General features: G+C 30.2%; 1 protein-coding gene across 2 annotated transcripts in view; it reads left to right on the top strand.

Moving 5' to 3' along the window:
• LOC129224349 (pumilio homolog 3-like) overlaps nucleotides 1-21,053 on the top strand; it is a 38,498-nt gene extending 17,445 nt beyond the window's left edge. For both annotated transcript variants that reach the window (XM_054858790.1, XM_054858791.1), the window contains exons 6-16: nucleotides 1,377-1,443; nucleotides 1,545-1,614; nucleotides 3,469-3,573; nucleotides 3,675-3,778; nucleotides 6,128-6,302; nucleotides 11,056-11,190; nucleotides 11,911-12,053; nucleotides 16,429-16,574; nucleotides 16,702-16,869; nucleotides 17,836-17,926; nucleotides 20,890-21,053. In XM_054858790.1, coding sequence (XP_054714765.1) covers nucleotides 1,377-1,443; nucleotides 1,545-1,614; nucleotides 3,469-3,573; nucleotides 3,675-3,778; nucleotides 6,128-6,302; nucleotides 11,056-11,190; nucleotides 11,911-12,053; nucleotides 16,429-16,574; nucleotides 16,702-16,869; nucleotides 17,836-17,926; nucleotides 20,890-21,019 — 1,334 coding nt within the window. In that variant the 3' untranslated portion in view covers nucleotides 21,020-21,053. The remainder of the gene's footprint in view (nucleotides 1-1,376; nucleotides 1,444-1,544; nucleotides 1,615-3,468; nucleotides 3,574-3,674; nucleotides 3,779-6,127; nucleotides 6,303-11,055; nucleotides 11,191-11,910; nucleotides 12,054-16,428; nucleotides 16,575-16,701; nucleotides 16,870-17,835; nucleotides 17,927-20,889) is intronic.
• Nucleotides 21,054-21,320: the final 267 nt, after the last annotated feature.

The following is a 21,320-nucleotide window of genomic DNA, read 5'->3' as shown; positions in this document are numbered from 1 at the left end:
TCTCAAATTTTCCAAGAAATTTTTTTTCCCATCAATTCTTAAAATTTTGTTAAGACTGTTAAAAAAATTTCAAAAGAGAGGGGAAAGACCCCCCCTCCCCCCCCCCCAAAAAAGAGTGTTTCACAGTGAATGCTACATCTTTAAAATTAGTAATTGGTGGTATTTTATATTTTAGAAAATTCTACTGTATTCTCTTAAGTTCTATAGAAAAGGTGGTCAACATAATCTTTGACTACTTTCAAAATTTGGCTAATTTACTGGCTAACTGTTTGAACTTCCTCGCACGGACCCTGTTATTGTTATGCATCATTTTTGCCTACGAAACTAAGGCTAAATGCATGTGTAAATATCTAACTGGAACATTTCAGAAGTACAGGAACAGTAGCTCCTCATTGTTTGAAAACTGGTTATGATCTTCTCGAATTCCAATTCCTGATATTTCTTTTCAGAAACCTCAAAATTCCTGATAATTCCCGGTTTGTGACTAGGAATTACCAGGCTTTTCTAAAATATTTTTTGTTATAGGTGATTTGACCCATTGATATGTTGTGAAAAAGCGTTTTGATTGATCGGAATTTTGTGAAGGTTCCGTAGATGGAATTTAGCTTTCTCTGGCCAGACCCAGCTGTGTAATTTTATGGAGATCAATATCTACTCTTGTGGCATAGTTATACATTCATTTCCTAAGTAAATCAATGAAAATATTCTCAGCACAAAATTTAAAACCTCTTATATTAATTTTCTTTACTTTCTTCCTCTAATGAATTATTAGATTCATTCTTATACTACTAGCTAAAATTAATTATTTTAAAGCCATTGAAATATTAATTATGTCATTTGTTTTATTCACTTCATTAGGAAATGGACATCTAGACTGCTGTGGGTAGGTAACCGGCAGCATTGGTAGAAATGAATTTTTGAGATATTTGAAGAAGTTTTGGATTCAATTCTAATACTTGAGAAATGTATTAATAGGAATTAGATGTTTCTTCACGTTATTATTCTTCACATACAATTATGACGAAAATGCAAAAAAAAAATTGCTTTACTTGCCCACTGCAGTACACTTCGCATGGTTAAATTGTACTGAAATATTGTTTGAGTAGAAAGTAATAGACAGTTGGGAAAAATGAAATTATAGTGAGGAAGAAAGAGGAACATTTTTTTCCCCTTTCAAATATTTATTTTTAAATTGTTTTAGTGACAATTCACGTACCCTGAAGAAAAAAAAGAATTAGTAGCATGCAATTACATTTCCTACATTATTTTCTTGTTAATAATCAGTTTTATTAAGTTGATCTTAAAGTACTATTTTTAAGTCGGAATATTTAATTTCTAAGCTGTGTGTGTTTTTAATTAAGGATTATTTTTTCTAGGTGATATTATTTCACTCTCAAAAGCAAAATATGGAAAGTTTTGTGTCTTAAAAATGTTGCGATATGGGTAAGATTTTGCGAAATTTACTTTCCTGCTCTCTCAATAAAATAATGAATGATTGCAATTTATCAATTTTCAAGAGCATCAATAATTGACATTTATTGCAGATCAAAGCGACAAAAAGAAGAAATCATGAAAACATTTCACGGACATGTTATTTCCCTTATTCGCCATAATGTAAGTGAAAAACTTCTATTCTATTATTAGTTTAGCAAATTAGTAATATGTTTTATTTTAAAATTTATTTGTTTAAAATATTTTAGCTTTAATAATAAGATTTAGTGTCAAATACAACATCATTATGTTAAAATTGTATTATTGTTTATATATATATTTCTTTATTATTGTTTGGCAACCCTAAGTGCTTCTTGAAGTTTTGCAACGGCGATCATCTAGTTATTAGAAATAAAGTTTCTTTAATAATAACTTTGTCTCTACATATTTATAGTTCACAGTTTACTCTGCTAAAAAGATACATGTTATTACTTTCTTCTATATCTAATATATAGAAGAAAGTATTGGATTCATGCAAATTTTCGAATTTCGAATTTTGACGGATTCAAACGTTTTGAGGTGTGCTTAGTCCATTTCGACCATTTTTGGAAAATGTCTGTCTGTCTGTGTGTATGTGTGTGTCACGTCTGTGTGTGACCAGTTTTTTGTGGCCGCTCTACAGCAAAAACTACCGCATGAAATTGAACGAAATTTGGTACACATATGTGCCCCTATGTGAACTTGTGCCCATTGGTTTTTGGCACGAATTCCTCCAAGGGAGGTGGAGCAATGGGACGTTTTTTGAGTTACGCGTGCTTGCTATTCCTCAGGAAGTAACTGGCGGAATCAAACAAAATTGGTCCATATGTTGCCATTAACAGGAACAGGTGCTGATTCAATTTTGGTGTCAGTAACTCAAACGGGGGTTGAGCTATAGAACGTTTTTTGTCGTCCATTGTGACTGCTGTAGCTCAAGAAATAATGAAGGAAATGAAAGAAAAATTTATCAGCAAGTAGCCCTTAGTGGGTATAAGAACTGGTTTTATTTTGGTGTCAGCAGCTAAAAAGGGGGTAGCGAAATCGCCTGTTCTTTTTTTCCATTGTGAGTGCCCTATCTCAAGAAGTAATGCTATGTTCTGGTTGAAATTTGGAATATATGTAAATCCATATGTAGACAGGCTTTGGTTCAATTTTGACGCCAATCGCTCCAAGAGGTGGGTTTTTTTTTTTTTTTTTTTTTTGCAAATAAAAATATTTTCATTAATGCAACAATAAGAAAGATAAATCGTAATAGATTGTCGTCTGCGTATTTCTCGTGATTTTAATTGTATGGAAATGATAGGAAATATTATCTCAATGAGTTAAAATTTTTAACTGTTGCCATCTTGCGTTTGTTAACAAATAAAATATTTGTAATTAATTCAAGCAAAGCTTTTAATTTAAAGTCATCAGGTTATGTAAAATTTTACATTAATGGATTTTATTGCTGTTATCTTCAACTTATATGTGTGTATGTTATTATTATATTATTTTGTTATTCAAAAATGACTTATTTTATAATTTAAAATAATTTATAATTTTTAATTTGACAATTTTGTTAAACTAATTTTTAAGATCACTTATTCAATCACTTTAGCTGTTGAAGTTATCGAAAAAAAAAACTCTCATCAAGTTAGTTATTAATGAGAGGAATGTTTTTTTTTATTTTTTATAAAAGCATTTATTTTCTAAAAATATTTCAATAAAGTTGTCTTGAACTAATAAAAATGTCAATGAAATACATTTTGCTAACTGTGTATGAACTTTAACAGTCAAATTTTCTCCATAGTATGTAGTTAAATGGTTGAACATGAATGTCTTGCTGTATCTCTGAATTTTGTTTAAAATTATGCATTTTGAATATCATCAATCCAAATATATTGCTACCAAAAAGGGCCTTTTTGTTTAAATTGGCAAAATCCTCTTTATTCAAACTAGCAAAAGTGTTATAAATATTTAAAACATTTTTTTAAATACATTATTTTTATTTTGTATCAGGAAGCTGCAGAAGTTGTAGAAGCAGCATTCAATGAGTGTGCTAATTCTTTGCAACGATTTGAGTTAATTCAAGAATTTTTCGGTGCTGATTATAAATTTTTCAAAGTAAGTTGGAATTGCTTTGCAGGTGTGTGTGTGTGTATGTGTTTGTTATATGTTGTCAATTTTTTGATAAAAATGCTGTTAATGGCATTTTTCTTTTCTAGACTTCAAACATTCAATCTTTAGGAGAAATTTTAGAAAAGAGCCCAGAAACTAAATCAGTCATTATAGACAACATCAAAAGAGAACTTATGAAGGTCTTAGAAAAGTGAGATTAAAACTTATTTCTTCATTTTAGTTTAAGTATTTAAAATTGTATGCTATTATCAAGTATTAATCTTCCTCATCTGAAAATTTAGCTTCAATAAGTCTTTTCAAGTTGCATGTTCAAGATGAGCACAAATGGTAGATCTGATTTCAAAAAATCATTTTTTCGAATCTACTGCACATTTTACACCAAGTGATACAAAAATCAGTTTAAAGAAAAATATAATAGGTTTATTTTCCAAAAATCAAAAAATTGCCATCAAATTTTTTTTTTTTGGGGGGGGGGGAGGGGGGATTTTTTAATTATTTATTTCACTTTATTTTTATTCAAATTATTTACTCATATTATTTTACTTTATTATTTTCATCTGTGTGTGTGTATTTTATTGCAGAGGAGCGAGCACACTTTTCTTTCAAAACAATAATAATTAAAAATAAATAAATAGGAAAAAATAAATAAATAAAAAAAGAGGGTTAAAAACAAAAAAAGCGCTAAGGTGTTCAGAAATATTGGGGGGGGGGGAGGTTGTGCCATTGAACTTGGGGGAGGGGAGCACCCCTGTTTTATGAGCAACAAACGGGGGAAATATGTGAAGCTAAAAGATGCATGATTTTTTTTACAGGCCAAAGCCTAAAAGCACTGTGAATTCAATGAATTGGAGGGATGGAAGGCAATAATTGAAAAAATTTAGGTTTCATATTTTTTTAGTTCAGATTATTTTAGCAATTAACTTTATTTTCGTGATACGGATGTCACAATTGTTAATTTCGCAGTTCTTTCACTTGATGTAAGACAGTGGCTCCTCGCTATTGAAAATTAGATATGTTACATTTACATTAATTCTTTATTACAGTTATTTGCTTCACTTGTGTTAGTACATTAGGGTAGTTCAAAAATACACTTAAAAAAAAAAGGTTTCTCCTAGAAAACAAGACACCACTCAATGTTTTTAGACTTGTGGATGGTAAAATACTGGAACTTCCTATCCCAACTGAAAGCCGGTGCCTGACCCCCTCCCCAAACTTCATAAGTATGAGGAGGGGGTTAAAAAAATACATTGAACTGAAAAAACAATGTTACACGCTATAATCTACACGAGTTATATGCATATTTATTGCAATAAAATAATTACTTACATAAAAAAAAACAGCTGGGGAAATCAAATGTTTCTAAATTTGTGACTTTTTCTATTCTGGGGCTAATGTTAAATTAAGGGATCATTGAGCAACCTCTTAAAATTTGAGTAAGAAGCTAAAACTTTTACAGCACAATACTATTAGTAAGTTAAAAAAAGGTAAGGGGTGCCTTGGACTTGACCTGAGAGAAAAAAAAAAAAAAAAAATGAACCACCCTTAGTAAATATTTTTGATTATTTCAACTTGAGTAAATTAAATTTGGTAACCATTGTCTGCAAAGTTTGAAAATGAGGTAAGTTTTATCAAAATTTGAGATGTATATATATTAATGTTACAAAATGAAGGTGGAGATCGATAACCTGGAATTTTTCTCAAAACCACCTGGAAAACCTGGAAATGTCAGGGAATTTCATTCTTGAATTTCCGTGGCAACCCTGACACATCAAACATTTGTAGCTAAAGAAAACTTGGTACATTTATCTTTACATTCCTGTATCACTTATTGTAATATGTGCTGTAATTTAAGAAATATGATTTTTTTTGTCTTTGATGTAACTCCAAAAAAGGAAATCCAACAGTATGTCGATCGACTTGGCTTGCAGATTAGATGCTTGTTTTTAAGAGGATACACATCAAATATTTGTTACTTCAAAAAAAAAAAAAAACTTGAAATATTTCTCTTTATATTTATATGTCTCTTATTGTAATATGCGTAAAGTTTTCAAAAACATGATTTTTTAAAATTGCATCCATCATTTGTGCTTTTTCTGTATATTATATTCCAAAAATCTCCTGATGTGTATGCATCTCTTTATTCAATAGCAATGGTCATTACTGGACTTTTTAAAAGTTAGTTTTTAGAAGTATATTATATGAGGAATGTAGTAAAAAAAAGAGAAATGCTTTTAGGGTGCATTACTAATCTTGATACTGTTACTACAAGTTGCTGATCATTATTTCCACTGAATGCTAAAAAGCATTCAGCATTTTCTTTTTTCCTTTTAAATATTTTATCTCTCTATTTCTTGTATTTGTTCTTTTTCTATCTCTTTTCTATAGAAGTAAATTACAGCAATGGAAGCCAACTTTTTTTTTTTGTAAGAATAAGTAGCTACAGTGATGAAAGCTACCGAGCGATGGAATTTTGCAATTAGTATTAAAGTCATGTTTATTACAATGTGAATGATATGTACTTATTTTAATGCTTTCATAGGTCAGTTGTGAAGCACAGCATTGTACATTACATCTTGTTGCAGTTCATGCTTTATTGTGACCCTGCTTCTAGATCAGAAGTGATAGAATCTCTTCGTCCTGTTGTGCCTGAAATATTGCACACTAAGGATGGCTCAAGGGTTGCTATGCATTGTATTTGGCATGGAAATATCAAAGTAAGTATTATAGTAATAGTTATGTTAGAATCATAAACTTTGAAAACAAATTTATGGATTTAAAAAGTCAAAGGAGATGTGGATGACTAAGTTGTACTGTTAATAATTTTGCAATATTTTGGATTAGGGATGCACTGATAAGCAAGTTGGCCAATTAATGATTAATCAGCTGTTGATAGTTGGCCGATTAATGATCATGATTATTTTTAACACTACAATTTCTTCATTACCACCTCCCTCCCCAAAAGAATATTTCAAAATTTTATTCAGTGTCTGTGTGCAGATTTTCATATTATTTGAAATAAAGTTACATTATGTTAATTAGATGTAAAAATTCAAATTAGATAGTTTAGTTACTTTCAAAATAGCCACCCCCCCCCCCATAAATATCATTCCAAATCAAAAGTTGAAGTGTTATAGCTCTGTTTAAAATTGATGTAAAATTGGTGCAGTAAGGAGCATAAAATATAAAAGAAAGGTGTTTTGTGTAAATTTTAATTATGATTTCATGCAAAAATTCTTGTTTTTCCTCCTTCGTCTGTTATATTTTGTTAAACTATTTTTGTTTGTTGTATGTGACGATATCGAAAGTTATTTTCCTCCTTTTTGCAACTTGACTGTTTTCAGCCTTGTAAATTGCATGTTATAAAAAGGGTTTTGTAAACATTTTGAAGGTGATTATCAAAAAATGTCCCATGCGTTAGGCTAGTTTTTTATTTTTTCTAGCTAAACAAAGTCTTCAAGAAATAATGCTGTTGGGGAATAATACATGCTTTAATATACTATCAAAGCATAACAGTTAATCTCATATTTAATTATTAGTTACTTGAATAAAATAAAATAAACTTAGCGTTAAGCACAGGAAAATTTTTAGAGAATTGCCCTTGAACATTTTTTGGAATTAACTTCTATTTTTTTCAATGTAATAGTTTATCTATAAATTGCCCATGCAACATTTTACAGAGTTTTGAAAAAATTGTATTAATATAAATTGTTACCACTGTAGTATGAATGATGATTGGCCTTCACAGGGGTCTGGCCAGAGGATATTTGAGTCCGTTAACGGACCCTTCACAAAAATCCGATCAACCAAAACGGACCTTTCACAAAATCCCGATCAAACAAAACGGACCTTTCACAAAATCCCGATCAAACAAAACGGACCTTTCACAAAATCCCGATCAAACAAAACGGACCCTTCACAAAATTCTGATAAACAAGATCGGATCTGAAAGCAAAATAACGCATATTTCTGTGTATAAACCGATAATTTTTGGAACCTTTTTTTAAGTCAAATTAGAGGGATCAGCTTATACAAAATCGGCAAATTTTGAAAAAAAAAAAAATCGGCACTCTTGCAATGCTCCTGCAAGCGATAAATAATTGCTACTGCCAAATAAATATAATGGTTGTTTGTTTTATCACAGCTATTTAGCAGCGGTGTTGTTGTAAACTTTTCTGAAAAGGTATTGGTAAGCACTTTTCTCCGCTCATGATTTAATAAACAATAATAATATATATCTGCAAAATGAACTTAGAACTGCAAAGGGATAGTAAGGGTGAGGAAAAAATATGATCGCTTCAAGTAGGGTTACCAACTTCAAAACTATCACCACTTAGCGTCTGGCGTTGAACCTTTATAATGACTTGATTAGAAAATATTCTCATCATTTTGTCGGCTTGTCAATATTTGCGTTTTTACGGTGCAGTGCGATGTTTAATTGTTATTTTGGGAGAAAATTATATGGGTTTTGATTTTTCGATGCTAACAAGGATGATTAACTTTAAATAAACTCTTTTAATTACCGTTTTTTTTTCTTTAGATGTCTACATTTTGAAAAATGCAATCTTTTAACATCCGATATGAGAATTATATTTTGTTCTTTTTTCAAGCTAACTTTGCTTTATTAGGATTCAAATAAATGAAAAGTCTCTTTATTTCTATTCGAACTCTCATTTTAAGTTTTTAAAGCAAAATTCCATTTTATGTTATGAGTCAAAAATTAAAATGCTGATGGTTTATTTTATTTTATTAATTTTTTTTTTTTTTTTTGGGGGGGGGGGGTCAACTGTGTCCACAGATATTAATGATATGTTATCATAGGACTCTAAAATGCAATTTTAAAATAATTTTATCAAAAATATTTCTTTTACAAGCCGTTTTTATACTTTTGATGCCTTCACTTTGAGAATTGCAATCTCTTTACATCCACTATGGGAATCCGATTTTTCGAATTTTTGATGATTATTACGCTTTGTTAAGAGGTAAACAATTGAAATACCTTTTTTATTTTTGTTAAAATCACAGAATTTATAAGTTTTAAACGAAATTCTGTGCTTTTTAAGAGTGTCTTGGGTCAAAAAGTTGAATGCTGAACCCTATTCTGAATTTTGTTTTATTTATTTATATTTTTGTTACAATTATTTTAAATATTGTACAGAAATATATCTAGTATAAAATTTAACATAATGCAGAATGGTAGATAAATATTGATACTTGAAAGAGCGATGCCCCCCCCCCCCCCCCGCCAAATATCAAAAAAAAATCCAGAATGATTTTCTTGTCATAGAAGAGGAAAACACTCAACTTTAAGTTTAATTGATGCAGTTTGTGCCATCTCTAAATTCTAAAATTTCGTTTTAACAAAAAAAAAAATTTTTTTTTTTGCAAAATTTTTTGATTTTTCACAAAAAACGGACCCTGTGAAAAATCCTGGACAGACCCCTGCTTCAGGAAATATTATAGGAGCCTTTTTTATCTTGCAAAAAAATATATTTCATAAAAAATTCTTACTTCTGTATTTCAAGAAATAGATCACTATGTAGTAGAGACGTACCGAGTAGCACTTTGGCCGAGTACCGAGTACTCGGCCTTTCACTACTCGGCCGAGTACCGAGTTACCGAGTACTCGGCCTTTCACTACTCGGACGAGTTACCAAGTAACAATTATGTTTTAAGAACCACCACCAACACACATGTGATGAATTTTGAACTTATTGGAATTAGTATAGACCTCCTTGTCCATATAATAGTTTTTAAAACTAAATTCCTGCTGAAATTTAATTACGCATTATATAAACGATTTTGTTTGTGTCTAAAATTTTACAAAAAAATTATTTTTAAAATTAAAAATAAATAAAAGGTATGATTAATCAAGTTGGAATTAAAACAAATTACAGTAAACTCCCTCTAAAGCCGACACTAACAGGACAATTTTTTTTGTCCGCAATAGAGAGGTGTCCGCAGGACAGGAGTTTAAGAATGTTATTTGCATTGGAACTGGGGAATTAAAAATTGTCCGCATAAGAAGGGTGTCTGCCTTTGAGGGGTGTACGTTTGGAGGGTTTTCACTGTATATCAATCAATTATAGTTCTAGTCCGCCAAATATAAATAATTCTTAAAAGCAGATAAAACAAATGTGCAGGAACGCTGCAGACACGTGTTTCTGCCCCCTCCCCCCCCCATTACAAGGAACGTCTTCTTCAGTGCATAACATGTGAGCTAAAGAATGTAAAGACATTCGACAAAAAAATCCGAGTTTTGTCTTTAATACTGACCCAGGCAACGCCGGGTATTTTTGCTTCAATTATAGTTCTAGTCCGCCAAATATAAATAATTCTTAAAAGCAGATAAAACAAATGTGCAGGAACGCTGCAGACACGTGTTTCTGCCCCCTCCCCCCCCCCATTACAAGGAACGTCTTCTTCAGTGCATAACATGTGAGCTAAAGAATGTAAAGACATTCGACAAAAAAATCCGAGTTTTGTCTTTAAATCCACGAGCTCCCATTTTGTGCATTGAAAAAAGAATTCCTTGTAACGCCAAAACATGTGTCTGCAGTATTCATGCACTGTACTTTTAACGTTTTCCTTTTATTTTTTAAGCAAAGATATTTTTATATTTTTTATAACTAATTTTTGGTTGATGCAAAAATCCATTTTTAATATAAAAATTCCATATTTTCTATACTTACCTTTTTTGCTTAATTTTTAATAAATAAGTTTTATTAACTTTGAAGACATTAAAATAAAGATTTATTCCATTGAAGCATTACAAACTTCATTATTCTCAAAATTAAAATTTGACTTATAAATTTTAATTGTAAATGATTGCAGAATATAATGCTTGCTCTTTTTTTTTTTTTTTTTTTTTATAAATTTTAGTATCTGTCTTGGACAATATTCAATTTTTTGCAACTACTCGGTATTGGCCGAGTATCTGATCAGAATTTGGCCGAGTACCGAGTACTCGGCAAATTGGCCGAGTAGGCCGAGTACCGAGTAGTTACCGAGTACTCGGTACGTCTCTACTATGTAGAGTAATTGATTTATGCCTGGTAATTTGCTTCACAAAGAATAGTAATAGTGATATAGCTAACAAGAAACAATTATGTCAAAAGGGGGAGGAGGAGCAGAGGAAAATATGTTTTCTCTTGAAAATTTTAGAAGCGACAATTTCAATTAGTGTCTTATTGTCATTTACTGTTTTAGCATTATATATTTTAAATTACCACTTTTTGATGTTTTTACTTTCATAATTATAAATAAATGTTGCTGTGAAAGACTGAAATTAGGGAGTGTCAACATTCACAGGTACTTCACTGGAAATATTCACTCTTCCCTTAATGTCTTTTCTATGTGAATTTTGACATTCTCCGTTGAATATTAACATTTACCAGGTTTTGGTCCCTCACAGTAACATATATAGTTATTTTTCATGTAGTTCACATAATGTTTTTTTTTTTTTTGAAGGATCGTAAAGTTATCATGAAAGCAATGACTACTTTTGTGCCTAAAATTGCTATTGAAGAACATGGCCATATGGTTTTACTGGCCTTATTTGATTGTGTTGATGATACTGTTGCTCTTGGAAAGTACATAATTAAAGTAAGTTCAAGTATTTCCTTCTTTTGTGATTTAATACAAATACTAAATATTTCCAAGAAGATTTAAAATTTAAAGTATTATACAGCTATTAAATTTACTTTAACAAACATTAAGTTTTATGTTCAATAATTCCAGAGGTCAAGCCAGACACAATTAAAGTTCGCTTTCAAACTTACTTCACAAAATTCCATAGCATAAAAGTGTTCTATTTACAAAATTGTTCTTCTTTTCTTGTTCTATTGGGCACTGGAAATGTCATTGTACATTATTACAAGATAGCTTTCCATAGGTGACCTGATTTATTGTTCTTTGTGAAAAACAAAATATTTGTTTTAAATCTTGTTCAAGTTAAAATAAAATCCAAACCCAAGTGGAAAGCTTTATTTTATAACTTTACCATTTTTATGCATTTATATGTACCCTAACCAACATCAAAAGAAACAAAAATATGCAATTGCATATAAACTTGGTCCTAGTTATATACTACGGCACACTGTGACAAGATAGCGTTATTTCTCATTTCGAGTTTAAAAATCTTAAATTTTTATTCTGAACTTATGTTAAGGAGAAAAAAAGGCATTTTCCTGATAAACAACAGAAATTTTAAAAATAATAAGGAAAAAAAAAGCTGCCTTGCTTTTTCAGCTTGACATCTCTGAAATTAGATGTTACAAAATGTGTATTTATATAATTATTGTGTTTTACAATATTGTATTGCAGGAACTTGTGAAGAATTTGCTTGAACTTTCTCAAAATATTCATGGAAAAAAAGTTCTGATTTATCTTGTAAATCCCAGAGATCCACATTTTATACATCCAGATATAATTAGTATTTTAAAAACTGGTGATGGCAATGTAAACAGGTAAGCTTCTCATGTACATGAATAAAAATATTTGTTATAAATTTATTATACATTTTGCAAAGAATTCAAGATGATTTGTGGGAAAATGTAGGGTTGCTGTTGGTGCTTTGTAATGGCTCAAAAATCTTAATGAAAAGTAAAGTGCAAAGAATCAAACTTTACGCTTCCTGCTGAGATACCTTGAAAACAATTTAGTAGATTAAAGTTTTATCAACATAACCCTCCGCAACTTGTTCCTGCAGTTTCAGCCTGCTGCAAGACTTGTAATTTTACCATAGTTCACGGGAAAATTGCCAGTTAATTTGTTTCAAAATAATAGGATGTACTTAAAATATGGTTTTGCTTTATGTTTTTTAAGTACATCCTATTATTTTGCTACTGGAATCTGTTGGGTCTTTCAGTGGAAAAATCATTTTGTATAGTAGCTTTGAATTTAAGGAAATACTTTTGTTGTATATTTTTGTTTATTCTAATGGCTCGCTTTTGTCTTATGAATTATAAGATCTGTGATGGCTATGCGCTATGGGTTTTCCAAGTGTCTGGGCTCAATGTTCCTGGAAAAAATAAGCTAAATCATCTCATCTCAATGATGAAGATAGTACTGATTCTAATTATTATGCATAGAGTAGTGCCAACTAAAGTTGCATATGCCATGTTATGTAAAAATGTTTTTACTGTTTAAAAATTTACATAAGTGAGTAATAATAAACATAGATTGCAAATACAAAAAAATAAAAATAAAGACTCATACTTCAGGACCATTAGTTATCCAAATCGAACCGAGCAGGGAGAAATACGTAAAACATTGACAATATATTTTATTTCTTAATTGTATGTTTTAGTAATTATTATACTTTTAAATTGAATCAGATACATATTTGTTTTTAGCCAATACTTGTGTTTTATTGTGTTTGCATCCTTTTTTTTAAACTAACACTACCATTTACAGTTTAATTCGGTTAATATGAAATGTCAAAAATCTAAAAATTTGCTCTTATTAGCCGTTTTTGCAACAACCAGGGATGTGCCAGCTGCGCCAATTGAGCCAAACTGCTCCAAAAGACCGCTAAATGGACTTTTCTGTGCCAAATTCAGACAAACTTGCCCCAAAAGTGTGATTTTGTATGTAATGTTGCGGTTCCTTTAACATGTTTGGTAGATTATTATCAAGTTAATGCATTTTCAACTTGTATTTAAGAGTTTTTTGATTTAGTTCCGATTTTTTGCTCATTTCAAAGTTCGATTGCATTTGCTTTTGAAAAACTCGATCGTTTTAATGTATTATGTAATTTTGTTCCATTGACTTGAAAAATTTTGCATTGACCATCATTTTCAACCATTCTTATCCTATGTTTTTAGAAGATGAGGACTTGTAAGTTGGTCTTTTTGCTATGCCCACTCAAAAATTTTAATCCGGTTGCATCCAAATTAATTTAAATGAATGCCATCTGTGAAAATTAATATTGTTCACCAGTTTTTAAACTTGGGTTTCTTAAGATTTTAGGACAGAAAATTGATTTCTAATTTTGGTTGGAGACAATTAACATAGCAAAAATCTGGGAATTCTAATGCTCTGCTAATGAATATGCAGACATTTCAAGTTTCTCAGATTCAGGCATTTTTTTCCAGTTGTAGTCTGTCTTAAAATCTTTATTTATTTATTTATTATTTTTTTCTTTTCATATTTTTTTCATGTGTATTTAAAAATTCCTTTTCTGTCACATCATTTCTCAAAATCATTTTTTTTTCATTGTAATTTCATTATTAATTTTATGATTAAATATCAAGCAGTTAAAAAAAAGGTTTTAATGTTGCCTTTGCTTGATCTTCAGATTTGTTAATCAAGTAGTTCAGTATATAAACATATATGCCAAAAAAAAAAAGTAATAATAATAATGTCATATATAAGTGAATAATTTAAACATACCAAAAAAAAAAAAAGAAGAAGAAGAAGAAATCTAATAACTCTTTAAAACTCATTTGTAACTGTTGAGGTCAAGTTTTTAAATTCAACCATTCTTTTGTGCTTTTTTTAAAAGCCTTTTTGAATATGTTACATGAAAGCAAACAAATTTTAAAAATAAGTATCAAAGCACTCTAACTTAAATGATGTGCACTAAAGCAGTGATGTATTAAACAAAGCAAATGTGTGAACTAAATTTAAATCAAAGGAAGTGTAAGAAAAGAGTAGAGCAGGACAGAACTCGTCTTTTGTGAAAAATATTAGAAAAACAAAATTAAAAACAAAACAAAAAAAAAGCTTCAATTTGTAGTTGTAGTTATGTTGTTTTTGCATCCTTAATATCCTTTTTACTTTCTTCTATATCTAATATATAAAAGAAAGTATTGGATTCGTGCAAATTTTCGAATTTCGAATTTTGACGGATTCGAACGTTTTGAGGTGTGCTGAGTCCATTTCGACTATTTTTGGAAAATGTCTGTCTGTCTGTGTGTGTGTATGTATGTGTGTGTGTATGTATGTGTGTATGTGTGTGTGTCACGTCTGTGTGTGACCAGTTTTTTGTGGCTGCTCTACAGCAAAAACTACCGCATGAAATTGACCGAAATTTGGTACACATATGTGCCCCTATGTGAACTTGTGCCCATTAGTTTTTGGCGCGAATTCCTCCAAGGGGGGTGGAGCAATGGGACGTTTTTTGAGTTACGCGTGCTTGCTATTCCTCAGGAAGTAACTGGCGGAATCAAACAAAATTTGGTCCATATGTTTCCCCTAACAGGAGCAGGTGCTGATTCAATTTTGGTGTCAATAGCTCAAACGGGGGTTGAGTTATAGAACGTTTTTTATCGTCAATTGTGACTGCTGTATCTCAAGAAATAACGAACGGAATCAAACAAAATTTTTTTGACAAGTAGCCCTTAGTGGATATAAGAGCTGATTTTATTTTGGTGTCAACAGCTAAAAGGGGGGTAGCGCAATCGCTCGTTCTTTTTTTCCATTGTGAGTGCCCTATCTCAAGAAGTAATGCTACGTTCTGGTTGAAATTTGGAATATATGTGAATCCATACGTAAACAGACTTTGGTTCAATTTTGATTCCAATCGCTCCAAGAGGTGTTGATTTTTTTTTTTTTTTTTTTTTTTTGAATAAAAATAGTTTTATTAATGCAACAATAAGAAAGATAAATCGTAATAGATTGTCGTCTGCGTATTTCTTGTGATTTTAATTGTATGGAAATGATCGGAAATATTATCTCAATGATTTAAAATTTTTAACTGTTTCCATCTTATGTTTGTTAATAAATAAAATATTTGTAAATAATTGAAGTAAGGCTTTTAAAGTAACTTTCAATTTTTGCTCTTTGTTTTGTTATTACAAAAATTCAGACATTGGGATGGTCGTCAAGTTTTTGCATGTGTAATTTTGTTTTTGTTAGGAATATTGCTTCCTCGTCAAGCATGAGGAGGGATCAGAAAAAGGAAAAATATAGAAGAAAGTTTCGTGATGGCCACAACATACTAGTTTATTATTTTATCATGTCACACGTGTTTCTGTAGGTGAAATATATATAGTTGATCTAAATTGATGCAAAATTTAAATTTTTGCTGCTGCAAGCTTCACCAAATTTGCAATTTTACTGCTCCAGGCTGCTCCAAATCCACCATTTTCCTACTCCCAAGATTGCTCCAAAAGCAAGTTTTGGTTGGCACATCCCTGAACAACCATGAATAAGTGATACTGTGTGAAAAAGAGATATGCTTAACCAATGTGAAAAAATTAATTACTACTATTTCTTACTGTAAATACCTGCATTGTAATCTAATAGTACAATCAGAACAATTTTATTTATTTCTCAAAATTAAAATATCTTTGGGGAAAAAATTGGAAAATGATGACAATGCTGGACTGGCTGTCATCTGCAGTAAAAAAAAATATTCGAAGCCAAATTGTCATGTCCACATGTGAACAGGAATAAAGTAAACAACAGGCTTTTTTTTTTCTGCAAAAGATTTAGCATTTTTTCCTTGATAGACAATGGGCTTTCTACAACCTTGCAAATGATGAATATTTTCTAAATAAGAAAGTAACAGTATACAATCACAAACATGTTCAGTGAAGAGGTCAAAAATTTTTGTTTGTGGTAGCCAAGTTTTTCAATTTAATGCTTATTATGCATTAAAGTTGTAATGTAATTAAATATCATACCGAATTTATCAAAAAAAAATGTATGTGGTACATTTTGTTTTAAGCATGGTTGTATTAAGGGAGTCCAACTGTACTTTTATATTTTGCTACTGGAAAATTAATAATTAATGACATAATCATCACAATTGGCAACTATTTTTTTTTTTTTTTCAGTTTAGTGAATAATTTTTATCGTAAATTTTTAACATTAATTCGTGTTACTTTGTTGCAGCAAAAAGAATCCTGTTGTTCGAAGCTCAGAGCTGAAAAGTATAATTTCGGAACCTTTAATCCAACTTATTGTCTCAAACATTCCAGCACTGTATACTGATAATGCATTTTGCCTGTTCTCTGCTGTTATTTTGAAACATATTGCTGGTGAGTATGTTTTTTTTTTGTTCAGTTCTCTGATATTTTGCTGCAGGCTTATTTGTGTTTCTTTTATTATTAACCGAGCTGCTTTGAATTGCTCTAATAATGCATCCTATTTTATTTTGATGTATAGGTGATAGAACTGCTGCGTTCCGTTCTATAGCAAAAATAGCTGCTGAGCCATATAACTCTGATAACAAAAACAAACATATAATAGAGGTTTCAGGGTCTAATTTTATGCTGAAGCAACTTATTTTAAATGATGCCAGTGTGTTAAAGGAAAAAGACTGCACCAGTACTGGTGAGTTTTATTCATTATATTGTACTTCAGAGCCATTAAATATAAAGATGTCTGTATGGAAATTTCGTATTAACATATTTTCTGTTTTAATGTTGTCAAATTTCCTCCATATCACTTGGAAAGATTAGATTTCATTACAATCAAAGAGTTGGTAGAGTAAATATTTTTAGTTGATTGAACTACTGTACTCTTTTAACCAGGTCCATCATTTCTAAATTTTCCTTTAAATGGTTTGTGTTCAATGCATATTATATGAAAAAAAAAAAAAAATACATACAAAAATGCCCAATTTCACTGTTTCTGAAGTCTTGGAGGGGAAAAATTGACCCAATTGACGGGCCTGCTTTTAACCCCTTAAAACATGAGGCTTGTTTTAGTAAAAATATAGATAATCTTTTTTTTTTGACAGAAAATGGACACCCGAGTATAGTATATATGTCATTTTATGGGGTCATTTTCAGTTGTGGGTGAAACTAGGGAGCAGGAGTGGGATAAAAGTAATTTTTAAAATATTATACAAAAAAAAGTAAACATTTTGATTACACGTTTGTTTTGAATTTTAATACACTAACAGCAAATCAAATAAAAATTGTCATACTTAATGATATTTAAAGCAATAAAAATGGAAAAATTACCTTTTTCACTCCCAACAACTGTGCATAACAAAGAATTTCTAACAAAACTATGGCTAATAATCAAAATGCACCATGTGGTTTACTCAAGAAAACTGCTAAACATTCATGCCATCTGTGGTAAATAAGTTTGATTATAATCTAGCCTGTCTGTTTTTACTGGAACAGATCTCAGAGGGGCATTAGAAATAAAATAATGTGAGATATAAGATTGACCATGTGAGTCAGGCATGGATGAATGCATTAAATGTTTAGAAGTATATTTGTTATGATATTTATGCATCATGCTTTTCTACCTTCATAAAATACAGTACAGTGGTTCTTTCCTTTACAGATACTTTTAGTTATGTATTGGCCAATACGGTTCCATCTGGTGTTTTGAAAACTTGGATTGAATGTAATCGAGGTGCTTTCCTTTTAGTCAGGTATTTTCTCTTATTTCTTTAAAAATGCTTACGAAGGATTAATGTTTGTTCTTTGAGTAAAATGGTTTTCCAGATAAGGCCTTTTCTTTTCAGTAGTTTAAAGGGGTCGCAATATTTGTCATGAAATCTTCAAATTGGCGTTGCCATATTTGAAATCTTTTGAAAATAGCATTTTTCATTATTGTAAAAAGATGCTGCAAAAAAATTTGATGAAATCTTTGGAAAATAATAGTAGATTATGACCATAGTCACTCAGCCAGAAAAATGTTCAACTGTGCGAACCCCACTTAGAGCAATTGATACCAAAATTAATTAGCATTTGCTCCTATTTGAGGTCTTCCTGTTTATGAATTTTTGTTTGAAAGATTCCAGAACTTAATAAGCATATGAGTGCATTGAAGTCTACCTGCATAACAATATTTTTTATGAACCTTTGAACAGTAAAACCATGATAAAACAAATACCAATACAGCAAAATATCTGTTTCAACGAAATCAATTTTCAGCCTTGATTTAATTTTTAATACATTGCTTGAATTCCATTACAACAGCAAAAAATGCTATTTCTTCAAGTTCTTTGTAACAGGATTTCACTATACAGTTGAACTCGGTTAATATGAACTGTCAAAAATCAAGGAATTTGTTCGTATTAGCCGTTATTCGTAACAACCATAAAGGAGTGATACTGCTAAAAAACGAAGAAATGCTTACCTATATTTAAAAACCATTACTACTAATTCACACATTGTAATCTAACTATTAGTATATTCAGAAAATTAATCACTCATTTCTTATAATTATGAATGTGATTAAATGAATATTATGATAAATGTGAATATGTTAATTAAATGAATGTGTTTGGAAAATGTTAAAAAAGAAAAATGATAATCGACAACCGCAGAATATATTGTCCACAGGTAGTGATGTGGATCGGGTAAATACCCAGCGGGTAGGTAAATATTTTTTGGGTATTTACCCGGGTATTTACCCAAGGCCTGGGTAAATACCCAAAAACTGGGTATTTTACAAGAATTGCAAAGAAGTGAATGGGATTTTTTAAAAAAATCTAAATGTGAAATAATTGGTAAAACTGATAGATACATATATGTATTACACAGTTTATAATATTTTTTTATTGAAAGACTTGATGAAATCATGAAAGAAACATATGGTGAACCAAAGAATCTTTCTTTTCAATGTCATAATTGGAGAAGTATAAGCAATTCATTATGAACTTCAGGATTTCAAAATCACAATCTAGGTTAGTCAATCATACAAAAAATGAAAAAAAAAGGAAGCATGAAGGATGTTTGGCAGAATAAACTGAGAAGTTATTAAGACTATCGTGTTATTTATTTTATTGATATTTAAGTGATAACATGGAAAATATAGAAACAGTTTTCACATTAATAAGCAAAAAAAAGCAAAATATTCTTTTCTGTTGCCTTGCTCATTTGCATTTGCTCCCCTGTAGGGTGGGAAGGTAAATATTTTTTTGGGTGTTTTTCCGAAGGCAGGGTAAATCCCCTAATAATTGCGCATTTTGCAAAAAAAATTTAGGTGGTATTAAAAGGTGACTATTTTCTTTTTTAAACATAGATCCTAAAATAAAAGATTAAAAATTTTAAATGTTTATGTGTATTATGTGTGTGTGTATATATATATATGTGTGTGTGTGATACAGAATACACCTGAACAATTGAACTAAGTTTGGAGGAAATTTCTGCAAAAGATATACTTAAATAAATAGTAATAATAAATTGAGCGATATTTCGTCATGCAGGGACATATTACTGCGTTATAAAAGACCAGGATCTTAAAAAATTGATGTTTGCTTTTTTTGTAACCAGTTAATCTTTTTACTTTTTGTAGAATGGCTTTTTATATCTGAAATTTGGCTATCGACATTGATCAGGCATATCCAACACATTTAATGTGAATATCATATTAGATTGCTAAGCTGTTTCACACAATAATTCTTTAAATATGTGATCAAAATACAATTTTTGGGCAAAAATTTATTGTTTTGTATATTGTTGGTTGTATGCAGAAAAGTATTTTAGTTGAATATAAATTTTTGAAATAAATACCCGGGTATTTACCCATTTTGGGTATTTACCCGGGTATATACCCTGGGTATTTACCCCTAAAAATAAATACCCGGGTATTTTACATCACTATCCACAGGTAAACAAATGTACGGGCTTTATTTTCTGTATAAAATATTTAATATTTTCTTCTCTTTACACACTGGGACTTCTACTACCTAAACAAAATGATGAATATTTTCTGAAAAAGAAAATTACAATATTCAACCCCGAACATTTTAAGTAAAGAGGTCAGAAATTTTTGTTCCTCTTAGCTGAGACTTTCAATTTAATTTACGTATTATACATGAAATTTTTAATGTAATTAGATAACAAACCAAACTTAACGAACAAAATGTTCGCTTTAGCCGGGATTTCGTATTAAACGTGATCGTATTAAGAGAGTTCAACTGTATTATTTGTGCTATAGTAGTCATACAACATGTAAAGCATTTTATTTCTGAGTAATGTTTGGAGTGATTAGTGCCACAAAAATGATCAGCACCAGTTTTCACAAGATTCATGTCTGTAACCAAATTTTGTTTACCCTTTACATTTTACTGCAAAAAGAATTATTCTGAATTTGCTCCTTCAAAACGTGTAAATCCGTGAAAATTTAAAAAGTTTTACTAATCCAATACTTTTTTCTATATCATTTGAACATTGGGGGAAAAGAAACCTGTTCATAAAAACTTGCAATTTATGAATTTTAACTTAGATCAGTGTAAGTGCATCAATTGCTCCTTTTTTTTGTAGTTTTTCTTATAAATTATTTCTTTAGCTGTTTTATAAAGTAGGATTTATTTGTAATGTTTTATAAAAAGTTCTATGTAATGTAGAAAATGAACATGTATTTATTTTTAAATTTGTTTCCCAGTCTCTTAGAAACTGAAATACCAGAAGTTGTTGAGAAAGTAAAGGAAGAACTGACAGGGTGTAAGAAGTACTTAGCTAAAAAAAATTACAAAGGGGCAGAGATACTGTTAAAGTTGTTAAAGAAAGTGTAAATATTGATACGTAATAAAATCTGTATTATATGTTTATTCTTTGTTTGTTCTTAATTTTCATACATTGATTGTCTCATATTCCTTTTTTTAAAGTTCATCATTTTTTATATGAGTGTTAGAATCAACTTACCAGCAGCTCTATTCTTATTGATTTCATTAAAAAAGGGGAGGGGGGGGGGCAATATAAAATATAATTTCTATACCACTTTGTTTAAGAAAGAAAAATATGTAACATAAAATTGGAGTAAATATTTTGGACCTAGATTTTCTCTGTTCTAATAAAATACTTTAGCTAAATAGC

This window comes from Uloborus diversus, chromosome 6 (genome assembly GCF_026930045.1).
Source record: "Uloborus diversus isolate 005 chromosome 6, Udiv.v.3.1, whole genome shotgun sequence".
Classification (NCBI taxonomy): Eukaryota; Metazoa; Arthropoda; class Arachnida; order Araneae; family Uloboridae; genus Uloborus; species Uloborus diversus.
Note: the sequence above shows the minus strand (reverse complement) of the source record. Positions and strands in the feature narration are given on the sequence as shown.